The 17982-nt window shown below is 46.3% G+C and overlaps 1 protein-coding gene across 1 annotated transcript; it reads right to left on the bottom strand.

Moving 5' to 3' along the window:
* Nucleotides 1–521: 521 nt before the first annotated feature.
* On the bottom strand, nt 522–17829 carry LOC308169660 (RAS guanyl-releasing protein 2-like; the record flags this gene model as incomplete). The annotated part of the gene is made up of 15 exons (XM_080544375.1): nt 522–580; nt 1132–1290; nt 5374–5410; nt 8412–8553; nt 8674–8789; nt 9055–9174; nt 10175–10255; nt 11645–11926; nt 12567–12683; nt 15712–15885; nt 16204–16354; nt 16586–16717; nt 16917–16973; nt 17382–17484; nt 17760–17829. The coding sequence occupies 15 exons, from the start codon at nt 17827–17829 to the stop codon at nt 522–524; spliced, it is 1800 nt and encodes a 599-aa protein (XP_080400501.1).
* Nucleotides 17830–17982: the final 153 nt, after the last annotated feature.

Genomic DNA, 17982 nt, shown 5'->3' with positions numbered 1-17982 from the left:
CTGTGGATGTTTCTACGGGGTGGATATTCCTGTGGGGTTGGAGCTGAGAGCTGAGATGCAGAGGACGTTGGGGGGTGCTTGAGGTTGCAGTTGCAGAATGTGTCCACTGTGTGGCAGCATAATGTTATCTTGCGTTGTGTTCAGTGCAATATCTTCTCTCTCTCTCTCGGTCTCTCTCACTTTTCGGTCTGATAGACACTGCAGGCTGAGCTTCTGGCTCATGCTGGCACCAAGCTACAGTACTGCTGTCGTGGCTGTTTGTATGAATGCCAAAGTTAGACGGAAGATTCTGTGAAGACGATCAAAGAGGAGGGTCGTCCATTATGTCGACATATGAACGATTAAAATGAGTCGTTATCAAAAATGACATTATTATTATTATTTTCAGCCCATGAAGTAAAGAATTCACAAGGTTTCCCAAATGACACAATTGCAGTGAAGGGCTACATTTTGGCTCGAGGGGACAAACCGTAGTCGTCCACTGTGGGATATCGCAAGGTTGAAAAGTCTTGCTCACCTGGTTATAGGTGGACATCGAAAATGCCCTCCTCCACCGCTTCCATTTCTTCCTCTTCAATGACTGAGAAAGAGACACAGAGAGAGAGAGAGCAGGTCAGTGACCATGGCTACCTTTTTTTCCTTTAAACTGTTTATCCGGTGGAGTCTCACTGAGATACAGATCTGGTTGACAAAGAGAGACCCGCAATAGTTTATCCCCCGTTCACCTCATTAGACCAAGGCCAATAACGGACGGATAGAAAACTCTAATGAGTAGCAGCCCAACACAGAGGCAGTGTGGCATCATTTCCAGTGGTTTATAATTGAGCCTGGACGCTGGACGTATGAATCATCACAATACCCGCCCCCCTGCCCCGGCGGTCACGTTGCTGTGATTTTGTGGGCCGATCACATTTCCATTGCAAATTGCAGGGTGTTTATTTATTGAAGAGAACGCTCCAATGTCCTTGTACTGTTTCTATAGGCAGCACACTGTGGCATGAATGGGTGAAAGGGTCATTAAGGGTCATTATCAAACCCTCGGTGGTGCTCTGACCTGTGGGCTGTAGGCTGGGAGGGGGAGGGAGGGGGGGTCTCACCTGTGTTCTGTAGACTGGGTGGGGGGGGTCTCACCTGTGTTCTGTAGGCTGGGTGAGGTGTTGGCTGGAGGGGGGAAACTGTAGGAACGGGCGTGGAGGGGTGGAGGCGTCTCGTGACTCACACTCTTGGTCCGTTTACGACACTCCACGGCCAGACGACCGCGGCAGGCCTTGTGACAGTTCACCCCACACGCTGTCACAGGGAAAGAGAGAGACAGAGAGGGGACGGGAAAGAGGGAGAGAAGGAGGTCAAGAGAGATGCAGAGAGGAGTGGAAGAGGAGGGCAAGAGAGAGAGAGGGGAGGGAGAGATGCTGACAGAGATAGAGAGAAGGAGGGTGAGAGAGAGGGAGAAGGAGGGCGAGATGGAGGGAGAAGGAGGGCGAGATGGAGGGAGAGAGATGCAGAAACGGAGGGAGAGAAGGAGGGCGAGAGAGGGAGGGAGAGATGCCGAGAAAGAGAGAGAGAGATGGAGAGAAAGGTAGGGAGAGAGTGCAAGGTAGAGGAAGGGGGAGAGAAAGAGGATGTTGGGCGGAGAGAGAGAAGGAAAGGATGAAGCAGAGGTACCCAAAGAAACACTGTAGCAAAGGGATGAGAGGTAAGTGTTCTTACATACGCACGCGCACACACACACACACACACACACACACACACACACACATACACACACACATACACACACACTGAGGCGGACCGACCCTGGCAACAGTTCTGACAACAAGGGGAACTTAGACAAGAAGAGTAGCCAGGTTGTCCAGGAAGGCAGTGAGGGAAAGATGCACACACACATAGCCTACCACATGCGCACACACACGCACACATACAGTACATACACACAAACACTCATTCTTTCTCTCCCTCTCATTCTTTCTCTCTCTCACTCTCACATACACACACACTAAAATGTATCGATTTCTAAAAACACCACTTAGTAAAGCATCAACATCAGCAACGTCTGCTCAGGCAATTGTCTCAGGTGGATTTGGCGTATACGGCAGACCCCAGACGAGTCGTTCATTTCAATGATGTCATGCCACTGTCTCTCCTACTCTGCAACTGGCCTAACAACGGGAATGGTAATGAATGGCTGGGGAGTTCTCATTGACTTCCACAGATCTCATTAAAGCATCACGTAGAGCAGGCTGGCGCCCTCGCCCGCCCCCCCCCCCCTCGACGGAGAGACATTCTCTATTGAATGCGAGGGATAGAGGAGGGATAGAAGAATAGAGGGGGGTTAGAGGGATAGAGGAGGGCAGAGTTCAGGTGGGTTGTTTCCAGCTGTTCCGTGCTGACTGTGCCGACTCCACATCATTAAGGGAACCATGAATTTGGAGGTATACCAGGATATTTTTTAATAGAACCATCAGTCAAGGAGCTAAAGCTGGGCTGAAAATGGGTTTTTCAACAAGACAACGACCCAAAGCATTCAAACAAATCTACCAAAGAATGGCTCAGGATAAAGAAGATTTGCGTTTTGGATTGGTCAAGTCAAATTCTGACCGAAATCCAATTGAGATTCTGTGGCCGGATCTGAAGCAGGCAGTTTATGCCAGACACCCCTCAAACCTCACTCAATTGGCTCACTTCTGTAAGGAGGAGTGGGCAAAAATATCTCAAAATAGAGGTCAGAGACTGATTAGTGGATATACGAGACCTTTACTCCAAGTTATCGCTGTTAATGGCGGTGCCACAAGCTATTGACTGAAGAGGTTCACTTGTTTTTGGACCTGGGCTAATTTCTTTATAATTTAGTTTTCCTACTACACACATGATTCCCTCTAAACCAACATATGGAATTGGTCAATATAAACATGTTATGTTAGATAAAAAATACTGATTCTGATTAAATAAAGATTTAATGGTAAAAACGGAAAGAATCTATAGTTGCACAAGGGGTTCACATACTACAAGCATACGAGTATCATGTATATATTTATTTTGGGGTATGTCTTTCTTCACAGATATTAGCAAATGTGAAGAAGACTCACCGATGCAACCGAACCTGAAATTGTTCACTCCTTGCTGGAGTATTCTAAACTGCCTGACTCAGCATTGTTATGCCTGCAGACATTGCAGCCCTCCTAATTGGCACAGAGACGGTATTTGACTCACCATCCAGAGTCAAAAACTAGAGGGAAGCAACCGACAGAGAGGGGGGGTTTGCAATGCCTGCCAGGTCTGAGCGGCACAAACAATAAAACTAATGTAACTCATACTGAAACAAATAGCTAACTGTAACTGGAATACTGTTACTGTGCAGCATTAATTTAACAAAACATTTTGAAAGCTTGAACACTGTCTTTGTTCTTTTTTGTTCTTTAGAATGTGCCCCTCTGACAAAACGCTTGGCCCCAGCCAGGCCCCCCCCAGTAATATTGGTTTAGACCAGTGTGTGTGGTTTAGAACCTCCACTGTAGACCAGTGTGTGTGCGCACATGTGCATGTGTGTTCATGAATGCACTGAAGCCCATTGAATCATTATATAAACAATCAATGTGGCCTGGGGTTGTCTAATGGTGTAGTACCACGGTCTACAGTGCACACATATGCCCATGTCGGCCATGGGTTCGAATCCGGACCATACCCTGCTGACACCCTGCTCCCTTACTTTCCTGTCTTTACTGTATCTTCACTGTATCTGTCCAATCAACAATCTAAATATGAGTGGGACTGCCCCACTCAGAAGAAAAAAAAACAGTCAATAAAAACATTGGACAGGAAGCCTATTAGACGCCATCACTGCAGTATTCTAAGGAAACACAACCTCTTGAGTTGGGAAAGTATCATTATATTTGCTAATCTCTGTTAAGTTTTGAAAATTCTACACAACCTTGCACCTCCTCCCCTCTGTGCCTTCATTACACCACTGACACAGTCACCTGGGACCACCAGAGCTGCTGTGAGGAGAGACTGCTCCATCCCATTCAGAACCAGCACATTCAGCCAGACGGCACTCTCAATCAAAGCATCTCATGATTGGAATAAACTACCTGAAAACATAAGAAAGTGCACCACTTACAGATCCTTTTCCAACCACTTGAAATCATGGCTCATTAGTAATCAGCAATGCAGTCACTATCCACCAGCGATGGATCGTACTAATCTCTCTGTTGTGCCGAAGTCTTTATTGTTTCTATGATGGTGTTTTTATGCTGATGCCTTTTATTAACTGTAATTTATGATGATGATGTTTTTAATGCTGATGTGCTAACCAATGCAAAGTAATGTAATGGTACCAGCGTCTTTGAGCCTCGGAAAAGCGCTATATAAATCTAATGAATTATTAATTATTATTATTAATGTCCAATGCCTGTCCTTTTAAAGCTGTTCAGGGACTACGGATGAAAACTAGCCTTCTTGGCTAATTCTGGTGCATTCTTTGATGTACATTGTCCCAGCCAAATAAACAATCAATTTAAAAAGACCAGCATCCCTTCTTTCATTCTTATTGAAAACATGAACGTGTTGCTGTTTGTCAACAACTCTCGCATTATCTCTTTCAGAACAATGTCCTTCCACATATATCCACATCAATCCGGCTTCAAGGCTGCCTACTTGACTGAGACTGCTGTCCTTGCTGTCACGGAGACGCTCCACTCTACTGAGACTGCTCTCCTTGCTATCAGCGTCTTTGAGCCTCGGAAAAGCGCTATATAAATGTAATGAATTATTATTATTATTATTATTATCACAGAGTGTCATCCCTCTCCTCTGTCCTCATTCTTCTGGACTTTGCCACGTTTGACACAGTAAACCACCAGATCCTTCTCTCCACCCCCTCAGAGCTGGGCATCTTAGGCTCTGCACTCTCCTGGTTTGTATCTCACCTGGCCGATCGCTCATCCCAGGTAACATGGAGAGGGTCACTGTGTGTGTGTGTGTGTGTGTGTGTGTGTGTGTGTGTGTGTGTGTGTGTGTGTGTGTGTGTGGGCGTGCGTGTGTGCATGCGTGCATCTTTGCACTGTGATCCCGAGTGTGTGGTTGAGCACTCTCATATTACTGTTGACTTACAGAGCTTCCCTACGGGAAGGGCACGTAGCCTAATGTATACAGTATCTGCCATGGCTTCAACACTGTTGTAGATTGACTCAAAGCTGCCCTAGGGTTTCAAGTAATGGCCTTTTTGCAATCGATGATGACAAAGGGAATCGGTAATTCAATGACGCCATGGGTGTCTGCTGGCGCATTTAGAGAAACACAGTACATACTGTAGACTGTAGGCTATGTGAACTATTTCTATAGGGGTCATCACTTCTTCATTTATGATTTATGACTTACCTTTACACTTGTATCCCTGTTTGTAGAAGCCCCATATCTAGAGAGAGAGAGAAAGAGAAGAGTCATGTGTCATGTATCCATAACAACGTGTTGGAACATGAAGGAGACAAGGGGCGTTAGTGACAGATATAGGCTGAGTGACAGAGAAGAGAGAGGGAAGAGTGACAGAGAGGGAATAAAGGAGAGGTTCAAATGCGGAGGAGTAAACCTGGAGAGGTAGACGCTGGAGGTGGGAGACAGAGAGAGAGGGGGGGGGATGGGGGTGGTAGAGAGAGACCGAGGGAGAAGGAGGAGGAGGGGGGGGGGTTACTAGATCAAGCAGGGGGTGACAATGACATGAAAGACCCTGTCCAGGAGATCATAGAGGCCCGAGATCTGAGGAGGCAGAAAATACCCTGACCCTCAGACACGCACACACACACACACACACACACACACACACACACACACACACACACACACACACACACACAGCCTGAGGGGAGAACCTGAACACTATGAGCCTAAACATATGGCAGTAAGAACTACAACACAACAACCCCACATGTGGCCTCTCTTGTAGCCCCTAGAGACATCACACACTCACTCAGTAATCTCATAGTGTTAAACTCAAGCCCGCTGACAGGGGGAGACAGTTGTCCCGGGCCCCTAACTGACCCTCTAACCTTTAAATAATCTGCTGGAATATTTTGTAAAAAAAATAAATATCCATGAAGACATAAGATAGTATTTCTCAGTGACATAAAAGCTTGTTATGTTTTATATTGCTAATTTTCCTTCACATAGTGGTCAAGAACAAATTTACGTTTCCTCCCTGTAGCCCAATGCAAAAATGATTTGGTCCGTCTAAGGTTTAACATTCCCACGCACGCACCCCGCCCGTTCACTTTCCAAAATGGCCAGTCGATATAGATCGGGTGCCCAAAAAAGAAAAGACAAACGACAAAGAGGAAGTTATGAAAATGAGGCAAGGGGCTTTATGGCCAAGTATTTGATAAAAGGTCAAGAGCAACATGAGTTTTATCTAGGCAGGCTACATAACACTCTACCTGTGACAGTGGCCGGAGGCAAGCACGCCTTCAGTAAACTGAAACTCATAAAAAATAATTCGTGCTCGACGATGTCGAAGGAGAGGTTGAACGACTTGGCAATGCTATCCATAGAGCGTCAACTGGCCAAGAAACTGGACTTTAACGACCTCATAGATGACTTTGCCTCCCGGAAAGTTCGCCGCTTGTCAATTGCAGTTCATTAAACATTGGACATTGGACAAGAACTAATGCGATTTCTTATTATTATTGACAAACCATTTAAGAATAGCCTACAGCAAGCAGATGACTAATTATTCACATTATTTATTTTGCGATTCTTGAAGTAAACAATTGATCTGTACATGGTTTGATTTATTTGCGCGATAAACAAGTTGGTAGCCATACAGTGTAGTGTGTGTTTCATTCATTCATTATACACATCCCAAAACATTTTTTGGGGGGGGGCCTCACGAGATCATGTCTTGTCCCGGGCCTCGGCTAGGCATACGGCAGCCCTGGTTGAACTACACAGACACTTTTTAAGTGTTCATTTTGTATTAAGGCCAGAGCAGGCCGGTAGAAAAGAGACTATTAAAAACAATGTCGGATTATGAAGATACAGTACAACTCAGCCACTGAGGGCCAATGAACTTGCAAAAATGCGATTGGGCGGGTTTGTTTTTCCCAATGGCTGAAATACGGAGGCAGAAATATTATGTTTGACGCGGAGCCAACAGGAAACCAGGCAGTACAGGAAGTAGCTGGTCTCTCTGCCACACACTGTTAGGCCTCTTATCTTTTCCCGTTCCATATTTTTCCCACAAGGGCATGATAATTCCACGTACACACTTGTGTGTGTGTGTGTGTGTGTGTGTGTGTGTGTGTGTGTGTGTGTGTGTGTGTGTGTGTGTGTGTGTGTGTGTGCGTGAGTGTGTCTCTGCGCGTGTGCCTCTGTGCGTGTGTGTCTGTGCGTGTGTCTGTGTGTGCGCGCGCGTCTGTGTGTTGGTGATTTCAGACCGATTTTGGAGTGGTCACACAGTATAATACCCGCTGCCTACTCTAGGCCTCATTACTGCTCCACGCTGACTCACTGCCCTTGTAGGACATGACAGATCTCTCCAACAGAGGCTAGAGAGGCTGAGAGGACACTGCTCTCCACCACTGATGAAACACAGTAGCAGGGGCGGGGGAGGGAGTGTTACCATACAGAGGTTGTCAGGTTGGCCCAATTACCAGCTTGCTATATGTGACACATTCCTCATGTGAGGGGATCTGATGTAATGATCTGACTTTTCTTTAGAAAAATGTGAATACATTTCCGCGTTGTTGAAAGTCAATGACACACATCCCTAGGCCTGACTATAGTTCTGTGTTTCAAAAGAAAAGTCTGAACATTTTGATTGGTTTGGCCGACATGCGGACCAAATGATCAGACTGTGTCACATATTTCTCCACACTCCAGGTCCAGCACCTGTCTCCAAATAATTGGCATAAGCTAGACCGCGGACCCAAATGATGTCAAAACCTTGCAGTGAGTGAGCGCAAATGTTGTATGTATGTATCCTGCAGTCTGGTACTGCTATCATATCCACCAATCCTATCCACTATGGCCATTTCGACCTATAGGATCTGCTTTTACGAATCAAATTGTCCATTCACCCATCAATTCACTTGTTGAATGGCATTCTAAGGCTATGGTACAGTGGAACAGTAGACAGAGTCCAATTCCAAATCCATCTTTAGCCTCTATCCACTTGGTATAGTAAAAATATGGCAAAAGATTTCACTAAGTATATTAATGGTATTTTTTATTATTATTATTACTGATTTATTGCCATGCAATCAACTTGTCAGTCAATCGTTGGAATTCTGTATTTTTTGCTCAAGCTCCCTCCTGAGGCGAGGATCGAACCAATTGCTAGCCAGCCTCTCTAACCTCTAGGCTACTGCCGCCCCCTTGCTTAGGCAGTAGCCGTCACATCTTACTTGTCTGTTCTGGATACTCACAAAGCCAGCGCAGTGCTCACAGAAGGTCGGCTTCACGTAGGTGGCCTCTGTGAAGGTGTGGATGAAGCCCATCTTGCAGTTCAACAGGGAACTGGCTTTCATAAAGTAGTCAATCATCTCCTCTCTGCTGATCTTCCCATCCCTGAGAGCGAGAGAGACAGGGGGGGGGGGGGGGGTTCACAAGTGTTTCCTTTTTTGACAGTTAAGTCATGTTTGGTAAAAAAATATATATAATTGTAAGGCTGAGCTGAAGGTTTCTCACTGGTTCTTGTCTAGTTCTCCGAACTTGCTGAGGTAAGGGAAGTTGTTCCTGATGATCTCAAACTCCTCCCGGGAGATGTGTCCGTCTCCGTCTGTGTCGAAATTCTTAAATACAGACTGTAACCATGGAAACACAGAACTGCATGTTAAAACGATTATGCCATGATCCGCTCTCGTCATTGGGCAAGGCAGCCCATAACTATCTTTAAAAAAAATCAAACAAAATTGATTAGAGATATTGAAATGAGGGTGACTGCTGCGACTGTGACTGCTGTCGAGAGGGGAGTGGAGGGGATAATTACACCAAAACAAACCCTCAGTGTTCCAATTCCATCTCCTGAATAGGTCGTAATTAGTGGTGAAGTGGACGTGAGATACTTACGTCCACCATCTTCTCTATGTGTTTGTTGATGACCGCCGGGTCGGCTTTGGGCTTCACAGACGTTGCCCACTCGTCAATCATCGAGGGCTTGGGGGCGGGACTAGTGCCTGGGTTCGAGTTCTGAGAGAGCAATGAAGGAAAAACACAAAAACAGACAACATCGATGACTTAGGCTGTAAGGAGGTTGTTGTCCTCATGCAGCAATACACAAGAATGTTGCATCTCTCCAGAGAATTCGTAAGTGCTCATAGATCATAGGGCACAAGTTCAACATGAGCATGAGGATCCAAGTGTATTCAAATGTCATGAGAAAATGAGCCCGTGGGTTTCCTATAAGGCCATACAGGGGCCTCTGGGTGAGAGTGCTGTGCAACACTAAAACCACGTACAAGGACCTTTGTGGTCATGTGGCATCACTGACTGCAAAGCGCATTTGGTCTGACCAACACAAACTTAGCACCAATATAGGCAAGGACAGGTGGCAAACACCTATTCCTTCAATAATTACCAAAAGGCGAAAAACAGACACTTATTTGATCACGACGGACAGTTGTTGCCTGTCGGGGATAACCCCCCCCTACCCCCCCTACCACCAGTGCATCCTCTATTCATACTGTATGTGGAAGAAGGCCTAGTGGATATTCTCGCATTATTACATTCTGGAAACTATATTCCCTAAAACAACAAATGACCAATGTTGCATACTTCAATGCATCTGCTCTCTGTGCGAATTAAAATGATCCTGCAATGTATTTCTTTTTATGTTGAATATTATACACTACAGCCAGAGACCCTAAGTGTCCTACACTAGGCTACTATAATAATAACCATACAGCCCTGACAGTTTTTACAAAGAGGAAACAAAAAGTGAAATTGTGAAATTACACAAATAAACTATACTAAAGAGTCAGGTGGTTATTTGGTGGTTTGCGAGTGATGAAGGAGAATTGCCCCGTTGAGTGGAGGTTGTTGTCCTCATGCAGCAATAAAATATGAATGTTGCATCTCTCCGGAGAATTCCCAAGAGAAGTCACAGGGCAAGTTCAACATGAGCATATCCAATGTGTGTATTCAAATGGCATGAGAAAAAAATGAGTCCATTGGCTCTGGTTCTGCTCACTGCTGGCTTGGAGCTGCGTGGCTCCCTCTGGAGAGACAGCTGGTAGATCTCCTCCTCGGTGTGGTACTGGTCCAAAGACACCTGCAGGACATGGAATGAATGAATGAATGGAGGGAGGGATGGATGGATGGATGGATGCTCCATTGGGTTACAAGTTGGGATACACAAGTTTAAATGTAAGTACATCATGCAGGCACATAGATTTCCTGTTGTTTTTTATCTGACTTATTTATCTGCAGAGGTAAAAAAAGGAAATATCTTCTATACTTTGGATGTGATTGCAGCATCGCGTTCCTTTCAAGGGTCATCAAATATGAATAAACCAGGAAAGAATATCGACCAGGCTTGAGGGCTGTTTGGTGTGTTTTCATGTAGACCATATTGCCATGGTTTCAAGCATATTATTGACGTTTTACACCATCTCCTAACTTCAATCCGAACCATCCTCAAGTTAAATTAAACGAATAAACTAGTGCAAAGGATGATTGAGTATCGACCGTGTCGAAAGCAATCTTCCACAGGTGCCTTTCAACTCCAAACTGTCAAGTTATTTCCTGTTTCAGGAAGTAAGAATGATGCGCAGAGCCAGAATCTCCCATGACCACCTGCAGTTGGATATGGTAATTGATCTCCTGGTATTGGTTCAGCTGTGCATGCCGCCTCCATGCACTCTGTAAAGTCTTATCATGGCTGCCAAAAACCAGCAGATGCAAACAACCCCAGGGCTTGAATTTGAAGTGTGAGAAACACAGAGGTTTATCTCCATTCATGGTAAAAACACACGTCTTCCTGAGCTTCCAAAGCAAGCTTAGAAAGTAAATATAACCTACTCTATGAAGTAACATGTCTCCTAAGAGAGGAAGTCAACCTTTAAATGTCCCAATAGACAGTTGGCTCGTGTTCGAGCCCTACCTTGTTTTGTAGTTAGAACACGACCCCCTCAGAGAATGAGAGAATAGGCGGAGATGGTATAAAACTTTTTTTTTTTAAAGTGTTAACAAGGGAGTGTCCTAGGAAGCCAAAGGGACATCATGATAGGCTATTAGTTGGAAGAGAAATGATGTGCCAATACCACCAGTGACCTTTAAAATAAGCGTAATCATTTCTCCATAATGAGAGAAGATGACTAGCTTCAACTTGACTGTCCCTTTCAGTTAATCAGTCCTACGTTCCTACAGTCCCATTAAGAGTATGCATCCTAGTTCACCGTGTCCACACCACCACCGTGCTTAACACCATCTATACTTTTGAACGGGTTTGGAACACAGTTGACCTTGCCACCGTTTCCTCTAGAAAAAAAAAGATTTGATATGGCTGAAAGTGAAACGAACCTATACAAGGTGTCTGAGCAGTTGTTTCTTAATCATCTTAACAGGATCTCTATTAGCCAACCTCGATCGATGAAGACGTAGTAGCAAGTACACGTGGAGCCCATGCCTGTTCCCCCCCATCCCCCCCTATGGGACTGACCGTGAGCAGGTTGAGGAGGTCTGTGTTGGCGTCGACGCTGGGTGGCGTGGTCTGGATCAGCGCCAGCTCCTGGAGGATGGTGTACAGCTGCTGGATCTTGGCCAGGTGGACCCGGCTCTTCCCCGGGTCGGCCCAGTCGGGCAGCGCCACGTGCACGGCGATGAGGTCCTTGAGGTGCACGCCCAGGATGGGGAAACGGAAGCCTGTGCACTCGGAGAAGCGGCGGCGGTACTGACTGTAGTTGCCACACGACGTCACCAACTCTATCAGACTGTTAAACACCTGATGGGCGGAGGGGGGGATGGAAGGATGAAGATGGAGGAGATGGATGGATGGATGGATGGATGGATGGATAGAGGTGGGGGATGGTAGGATGAGGGATGAAGAAGGAGGAGATGGATGGATTGATAGAGGTGGGGGATGGTAGGATGACGGATGAAGGAGGAGATGGATGGATGGATGGATGGATAGAGGTGGGGGATGGTAGGATGACGGATGAAGAAGGAGGAGATGGATGGATGGATAGAGGTGGGGGATGGTAGGATGAGGGATGAAGAAGGAGGAGATGGATGGATGGATAGAGGTGGGGGATGGTAGGATGACGGATGAAGGAGGAGGAGATGGATGGATGGATAGAGGTGGGGGATGGTAGGATGACGGATGAAGGAGGAGGAGATGGATGGATGGATGGATAGAGGTAGGAATAGGGATGAAGGAGAAGGAGGTGGAGGGAAGAAGAAGAAGGGATTAAGAAGGTGGGGAAAGGGGGGGAGTTGGAGCAGGGATTGTGTGTGAGTCATATACGACATCATGATCAAGTGCATGTTCTGAGGATCACAGCAGCGGTTTCTGTCAGGCTGTTTCAGGTTGTGATTAACCATAGAAAATAATGATAATAATAGCAGGGGGACAGGCAGTTTACCTTGTTGGTCTCGGCACTGATGTGGCCCTGGGTCTCTTTGAGGCGAGAGATGGAGCTGTTGCTGAGCCCCCCCACCACCGCCATCAGGGTGTTAAAGTTCTGCAGCTGTAGTAGTTTCTGTCAGGGGAGACAGGGGGGGGGGGCAGAGGGATGGAAAGAGAGACATAAAGAGAGAATAAAACGATTAGGAGTGAGAGAGATTCCGTATCATCATGACAGCGGGAGTGAGATACAGAGATGGAGGGAGGGGGGGGAGTTACTAAGAAAGAAAGATGATGGTGTTGAAAAGAAAAAAAGAGTGTGAGTGTGGGGGAGAGTGGAGCCGGTGTGTGGGTGTAGGAGCCGGTGCCAAAAAAAGCCAGAAAGAGGATTTAAGAGAACGAGGAGGATGGAGAGACAGGAAGATGGAGAAGGAGCCTGTGGAGAAGGAGAGCAGCAGGTTAGACACATGGTGATTTACAGGAGGATCTGGGAGACAGAGTTTTCTTATTGAATGAAACCAACAGGATTACACTATATTGGAGGACACAAATAAGGCCAAACACAGACACACACACACACACACAGACACACACACACACACACACACACACACACACACACACACACACAGACACACCCCAGCCTACCCACATTAATAATGAATAGAACAAACCTCAACCATTAAGAAATGGGAAACGGGAAATGGTAAAGTAAGATACATAGATAGAAGTCCATTGACAGGTAAGGTAAAGGAATTGTAGGGCCCGGTTAACAACGCCATTGAAACAGAAGGCAGAGCAGCACGCCTTGTATTAATCAGTGTATCAGAATTACAGTAATACTTTATGAATGAAGCCCCACGGGGGCGAGGCGTCACCCTTCAGCCCACACGGCGTTCACTGCAAATCAATTGGGTTGCAGCTGTTTTGGGAAGACTGCCAGGGGGCCTAATTTGGTTAAGCTCAAACACCCACTCCAATCAATGGGCAAAGCTCTGCGGCAAGCCTTCGCACCTCGCACCATTAAACTGTTGGATCAAGTACACAGTGGTATCAACAGCACAGGGAGCACTATTGTATCTTTCCAATTTATGTGATTTTATGTGAAGAGCTGTACTGAACGTGCACTAGGGCTGTGTGTGATAGGGGCTGTACTGTATGTGCACTAGGGCTGTGTGTGATAGGAGCTGTACTGTACGTGCACTAGGGCTGTGTGTGATAGGGGCTGTACTGTACGTGCACTAGGGCTGTGTGTGATAGGAGCTGTACTGTACGTGCACTAGGGCTGTGTGTGATAGGGGCTGTACTGAACGTGCACTAGGGCTGTGTGTGATAGGGGCTGTACTGTACGTGCACTAGGGCTGTGTGTGATAGGAGCTGTACTGTACGTGCACTAGGGCTGTGTGTGATAGGAGCTGTACTGTACTTGCACTAGGGCTGTGTGTGATAGGGGCTGTACTGTATGTGCACTAGGGCTGTGTGTGATAGGAGCTGTACTGTACGTGCACTAGGGCTGTGTGTGATAGGAGCTGTACTGTACGTGCACTAGGGCTGTGTGTGATAGGAGCTGTACTGTACGTGCACTAGGGCTGTGTGTGATAGGAGCTGTACTGTACTTGCACTAGGGCTGTGTGTGATAGGAGCTGTACTGAACGTGCACTAGGGCTGTGTGTGATAGGAGCTGTACTGTACTTGCACTAGGGCTGTGTGTGCAGTATGACAACAACACTGGTTGAAATGAGTAACAGAATGGATAAAGAAGAACAAAGAAGGACACGGGTCAAATACAACGGGTCATGCCGTGGGCAGAGAGAGAAGAGAGAGGCGGCGAAAGAGACCAAAAAAGACAGGCAAAAAAAAAAACTACAACTACAGAAACAAATAAGCCTATTGACAGACAAAAACGTGATGAAAACAAGACAGACAGAGAAGAGTTGAAATTAGGAACGGAAGAATGAGCCCAGTGTGAGAGGCGGGGAGCGGGGAGAGGGGAGAGGGAGAGCAGGAAGTGGGAGAGGGGGGGGGGGGGGGCGTGGGTGGAAACACCACAAACAAAAACAAAGAAGAGAGAGAGAAAGGTTTCATGTTTTTACCCTCCACAGTTTAGAAGACAAAACATGTTAATGTCCTCAGCTGGGCTTTTCCTGCTAACCTCCCTCCCAGCTGAGGTGTTTTTCAGCTCCGGCATATTTTGCCAGAGGGGGTGAGAGGTCCCGCTGCGACCTCGGTGAATAAATCATGAACGGTTTGTTTTGGAGATAAAGAGCAGTGTTGGGAGAGATGAGCTGTGCTTTTTAAACATCTCTCTTATTATTACCAGTTCCAGAAATAGCCTCGGTTCAAAGACACAAGTAAACCCAGTGTTATGAAGGATTGAGACATCTGACAAGGCTATTATCGGAGTCATCGATGTGGAAGTGGAAGAAGCAGGTGGAGGCAGACATCGGAGGACGGGTGTTTTGAACCCGTTCCTCTTTTCCGTTCCCTGCATGAAAACGAGCGGTGATTTCTACCTTCACCAGCCTCCACTGGCTGGAAGTCACGTTGGCATCATTTGAGCATCTAATTTGTCTAAGCATCTAGATCTTGATATCCATATACCTCTCACTAAGCTCATGGACACCGTTCATTGGCTTCCTTTGTGTCCGACTGGGTTCGAACGCTTACAAGGCTGTGTTAGCCCACTGAGCTAAAGCATTACCTCGGGGGAGATAACTCAGTCCCAGTCCCCAAGGTTTCAGGAAATGCTACCCATCACATAAGTGTGGTCAGAGCCATAGTTAGGATCTTGAAACATGTTTCATCGACGGGGGTGGGGCGATTGATGGGTGGTAGCTCGAGCCCACAATCGATGGCGATGAGCTAAATCGATGGCGATGCGGTAGACGGCAACTTTTTTTAGTTAAAAATTATTTTATTCCGGTTTCTGTTAAACTTTTAAACTGCACCAGATGAATGTTGAACATATCTTGCTTATCGTTTTATTTCCACTCTTGTCTTAATCAGGGCTGCCTTCTGTTTGTGTTTTAACATGCTGTATTGTCTGTTGCTCTGTGTTGGCTGCTGTGGGGTGTAAGCCCAATACAAATTTCCCAGTGATGGGACAATAAAGTGACTTTTGACTTTTGACTTTTTGACCTCCCGTCCCGTCCGTCCGTACTGACCTGGGCGACCCTGATGAAGTGGGAGATGACGGCAGCTCTCTGGGGAGCGGTGGGCTTGGTGAGCACCATGAGCTGGATCCACTGGGACACGCTGTTGAAGAGGGTGATGAAGCGCTCCAGGATGGGGTTGTCCACCGTGCAGCCGTGCATCACGAAGCTGTGGTAGTCCTGGAACTGGTGGCACAGAGAAAGGGACGATAATATTATGTTAATGAATGGCTAACGAACTGCTAACGACTGGCTAACGAATGGCTAATGTTAATGAACGGCTCGGCAGAAACTAACAGGCACAGTCCAATGAGACAACGCATCCATGGTGAATAGACATCAGACCATACAAATGGGTGTACTTACACACAGGCGTACAAAAGAACGGTAAAAAAAACAGAAGGGTACAGTACATCGACAAGCATCACACACGGACGCTGACGGACATATAGAAAGACAGACGTCTAGACGTGACGGAGAGACCCTCCACCGTGCATCACTGACCAAGATCTTGCAGAAGGACTTGTACTCCAGGTAGGTGAGGTGCTCGGCCAGCTCACAGGAGTCCAGGTGGTCAAACAACAGGGACATCTTCCTCTTCTTGGAGAGGGAAGGCACCCGCTGGGTCACCTGACGCTTCCACTTGTACGACGGCCTGAGGGAGTGAAACGTGAAGTGCATTGAGCATCCGGCTACTATGGGGCAGACTACAACTACCATGGATGGAGATAGAACACGCTACTTTTAGTGTATGTTATGAGTCCCCTCAATGACATCTCAAACTACAACCATAATAGCTGGAGAAGGTAAACATGATTGTTATCAGATTGTTGAGTGTGACACTGTTCCACAGACCCAGTTGTACTTTCAGCCTGGGGACACTTACACACTGTCCACGTCAATGAGCTGACTCTGGCACTCGTTCCCCTCGGTGGTCAACAGGTCCTTCAGGTCCTTGATCTGCTCTGACAGGTCTGGGTTCAGATTGAACTCCGCTGGGAACTCTGAGATCCAGTACCTTGAGATAGAGGGAGAGGGGGAGGGGGAGGGAGAGAGAGAGAGAGAGAGAGAGAGAGAGAGAGAGAGAGAGAGAGAGAGAGAGAGAGAGAGAAAAGAGGAGGGGGGTAGAAAGAAAGAGAGTTAATGAGAAGAGACAGAGAGAAAAAGATAAATAAATATAATAATAATAATAATAATAATAAGTAAATTGACCTTACTTCACTAGGTGGCAGATCCTTGTCCTGAGCTCGGCAGTGCAAGTCTCCTCCTGTGATCTGGGCCATCTGTTAAGGCGCATCCAACCATGCTTTCACCAACACATCCACATTCCATTCAACTTAGGACACTGACAGACACTGACAGACGACTACTCTTTATGTTCACTTGAATCAGAATCAGAATTGTTTTTCCTACATCTAACTGTACAAGTACACAACAGTAAAAATGCTTTGGCTTAGGTTCCTCAACATTGGCATTGCAGCATTCATATACAAAAACACAATAATAATAATAAGTAATGTAAATAATAAGTAAAATAAATAACCCCACATTGTTAAAGTGCAAGTTCTAAAGTAATACATAAGTAAGACATCTGTGTTGACAACGATCTGTGCGCATAACACATAACCCATAACACAGATGTCACACAGATGGACCGTTATTCATTATGGCAGAGAGGATACTTGAGCAGCAGCTTTTTGGCCATGTCTGTGGAAGGGAGGTACCACGGGTGCATCATGAGGAACATCCTCACTAGGGAGGGGTCCTTCAGAGCGCCCTTCTCATCTGAAAGACGACACAGACGACACCAGTTATCCCAGGCAGCCCTGCACACTGTGATCGGTCAATCAATCAAAGGCAATCAGCTTAATAACAACAACAGCCCTTCATTGATTTCAGACAAGTCACAGAATCGATGGTTTGCATTACACTCATCATTTTCTTCACTCAAAATCCATTTTTCGGATTGTGTTCATACGTCGAGTGGCATCCAAAGAATATTTGATAAATAATCATAAGCAATTAGAAAGAAGAAGAAAGAAAAAAAACAAGAGACAGACCGAAGGCTTGGATGCATGCTGTAACCAGCTCGTCCACTGTGGCTGACTGTTCTGAAGAGATGGCCTCCATCCTTCTCTCTTCTATTCTCCTCTGTCGTTTTGTCCTTTTCCAGTGGTTTTTGTCTCCCTCTTCCCCCCCTGTCAGATCCCTTCCTAAACACAACAGGGGAGAGGAGAACAAGAAAAGCTTCACATTTCTATCTCCTTTTGGTTTCTTTAGATT

This window comes from Nansenia antarctica (genome assembly GCF_963989245.1).
Source record: "Nansenia antarctica genome assembly, chromosome: 13".
In the NCBI taxonomy this organism is placed as follows: Eukaryota; Metazoa; Chordata; class Actinopteri; order Argentiniformes; family Microstomatidae; genus Nansenia; species Nansenia antarctica.
This window is presented reverse-complemented; position numbering and strand designations above follow the sequence as displayed.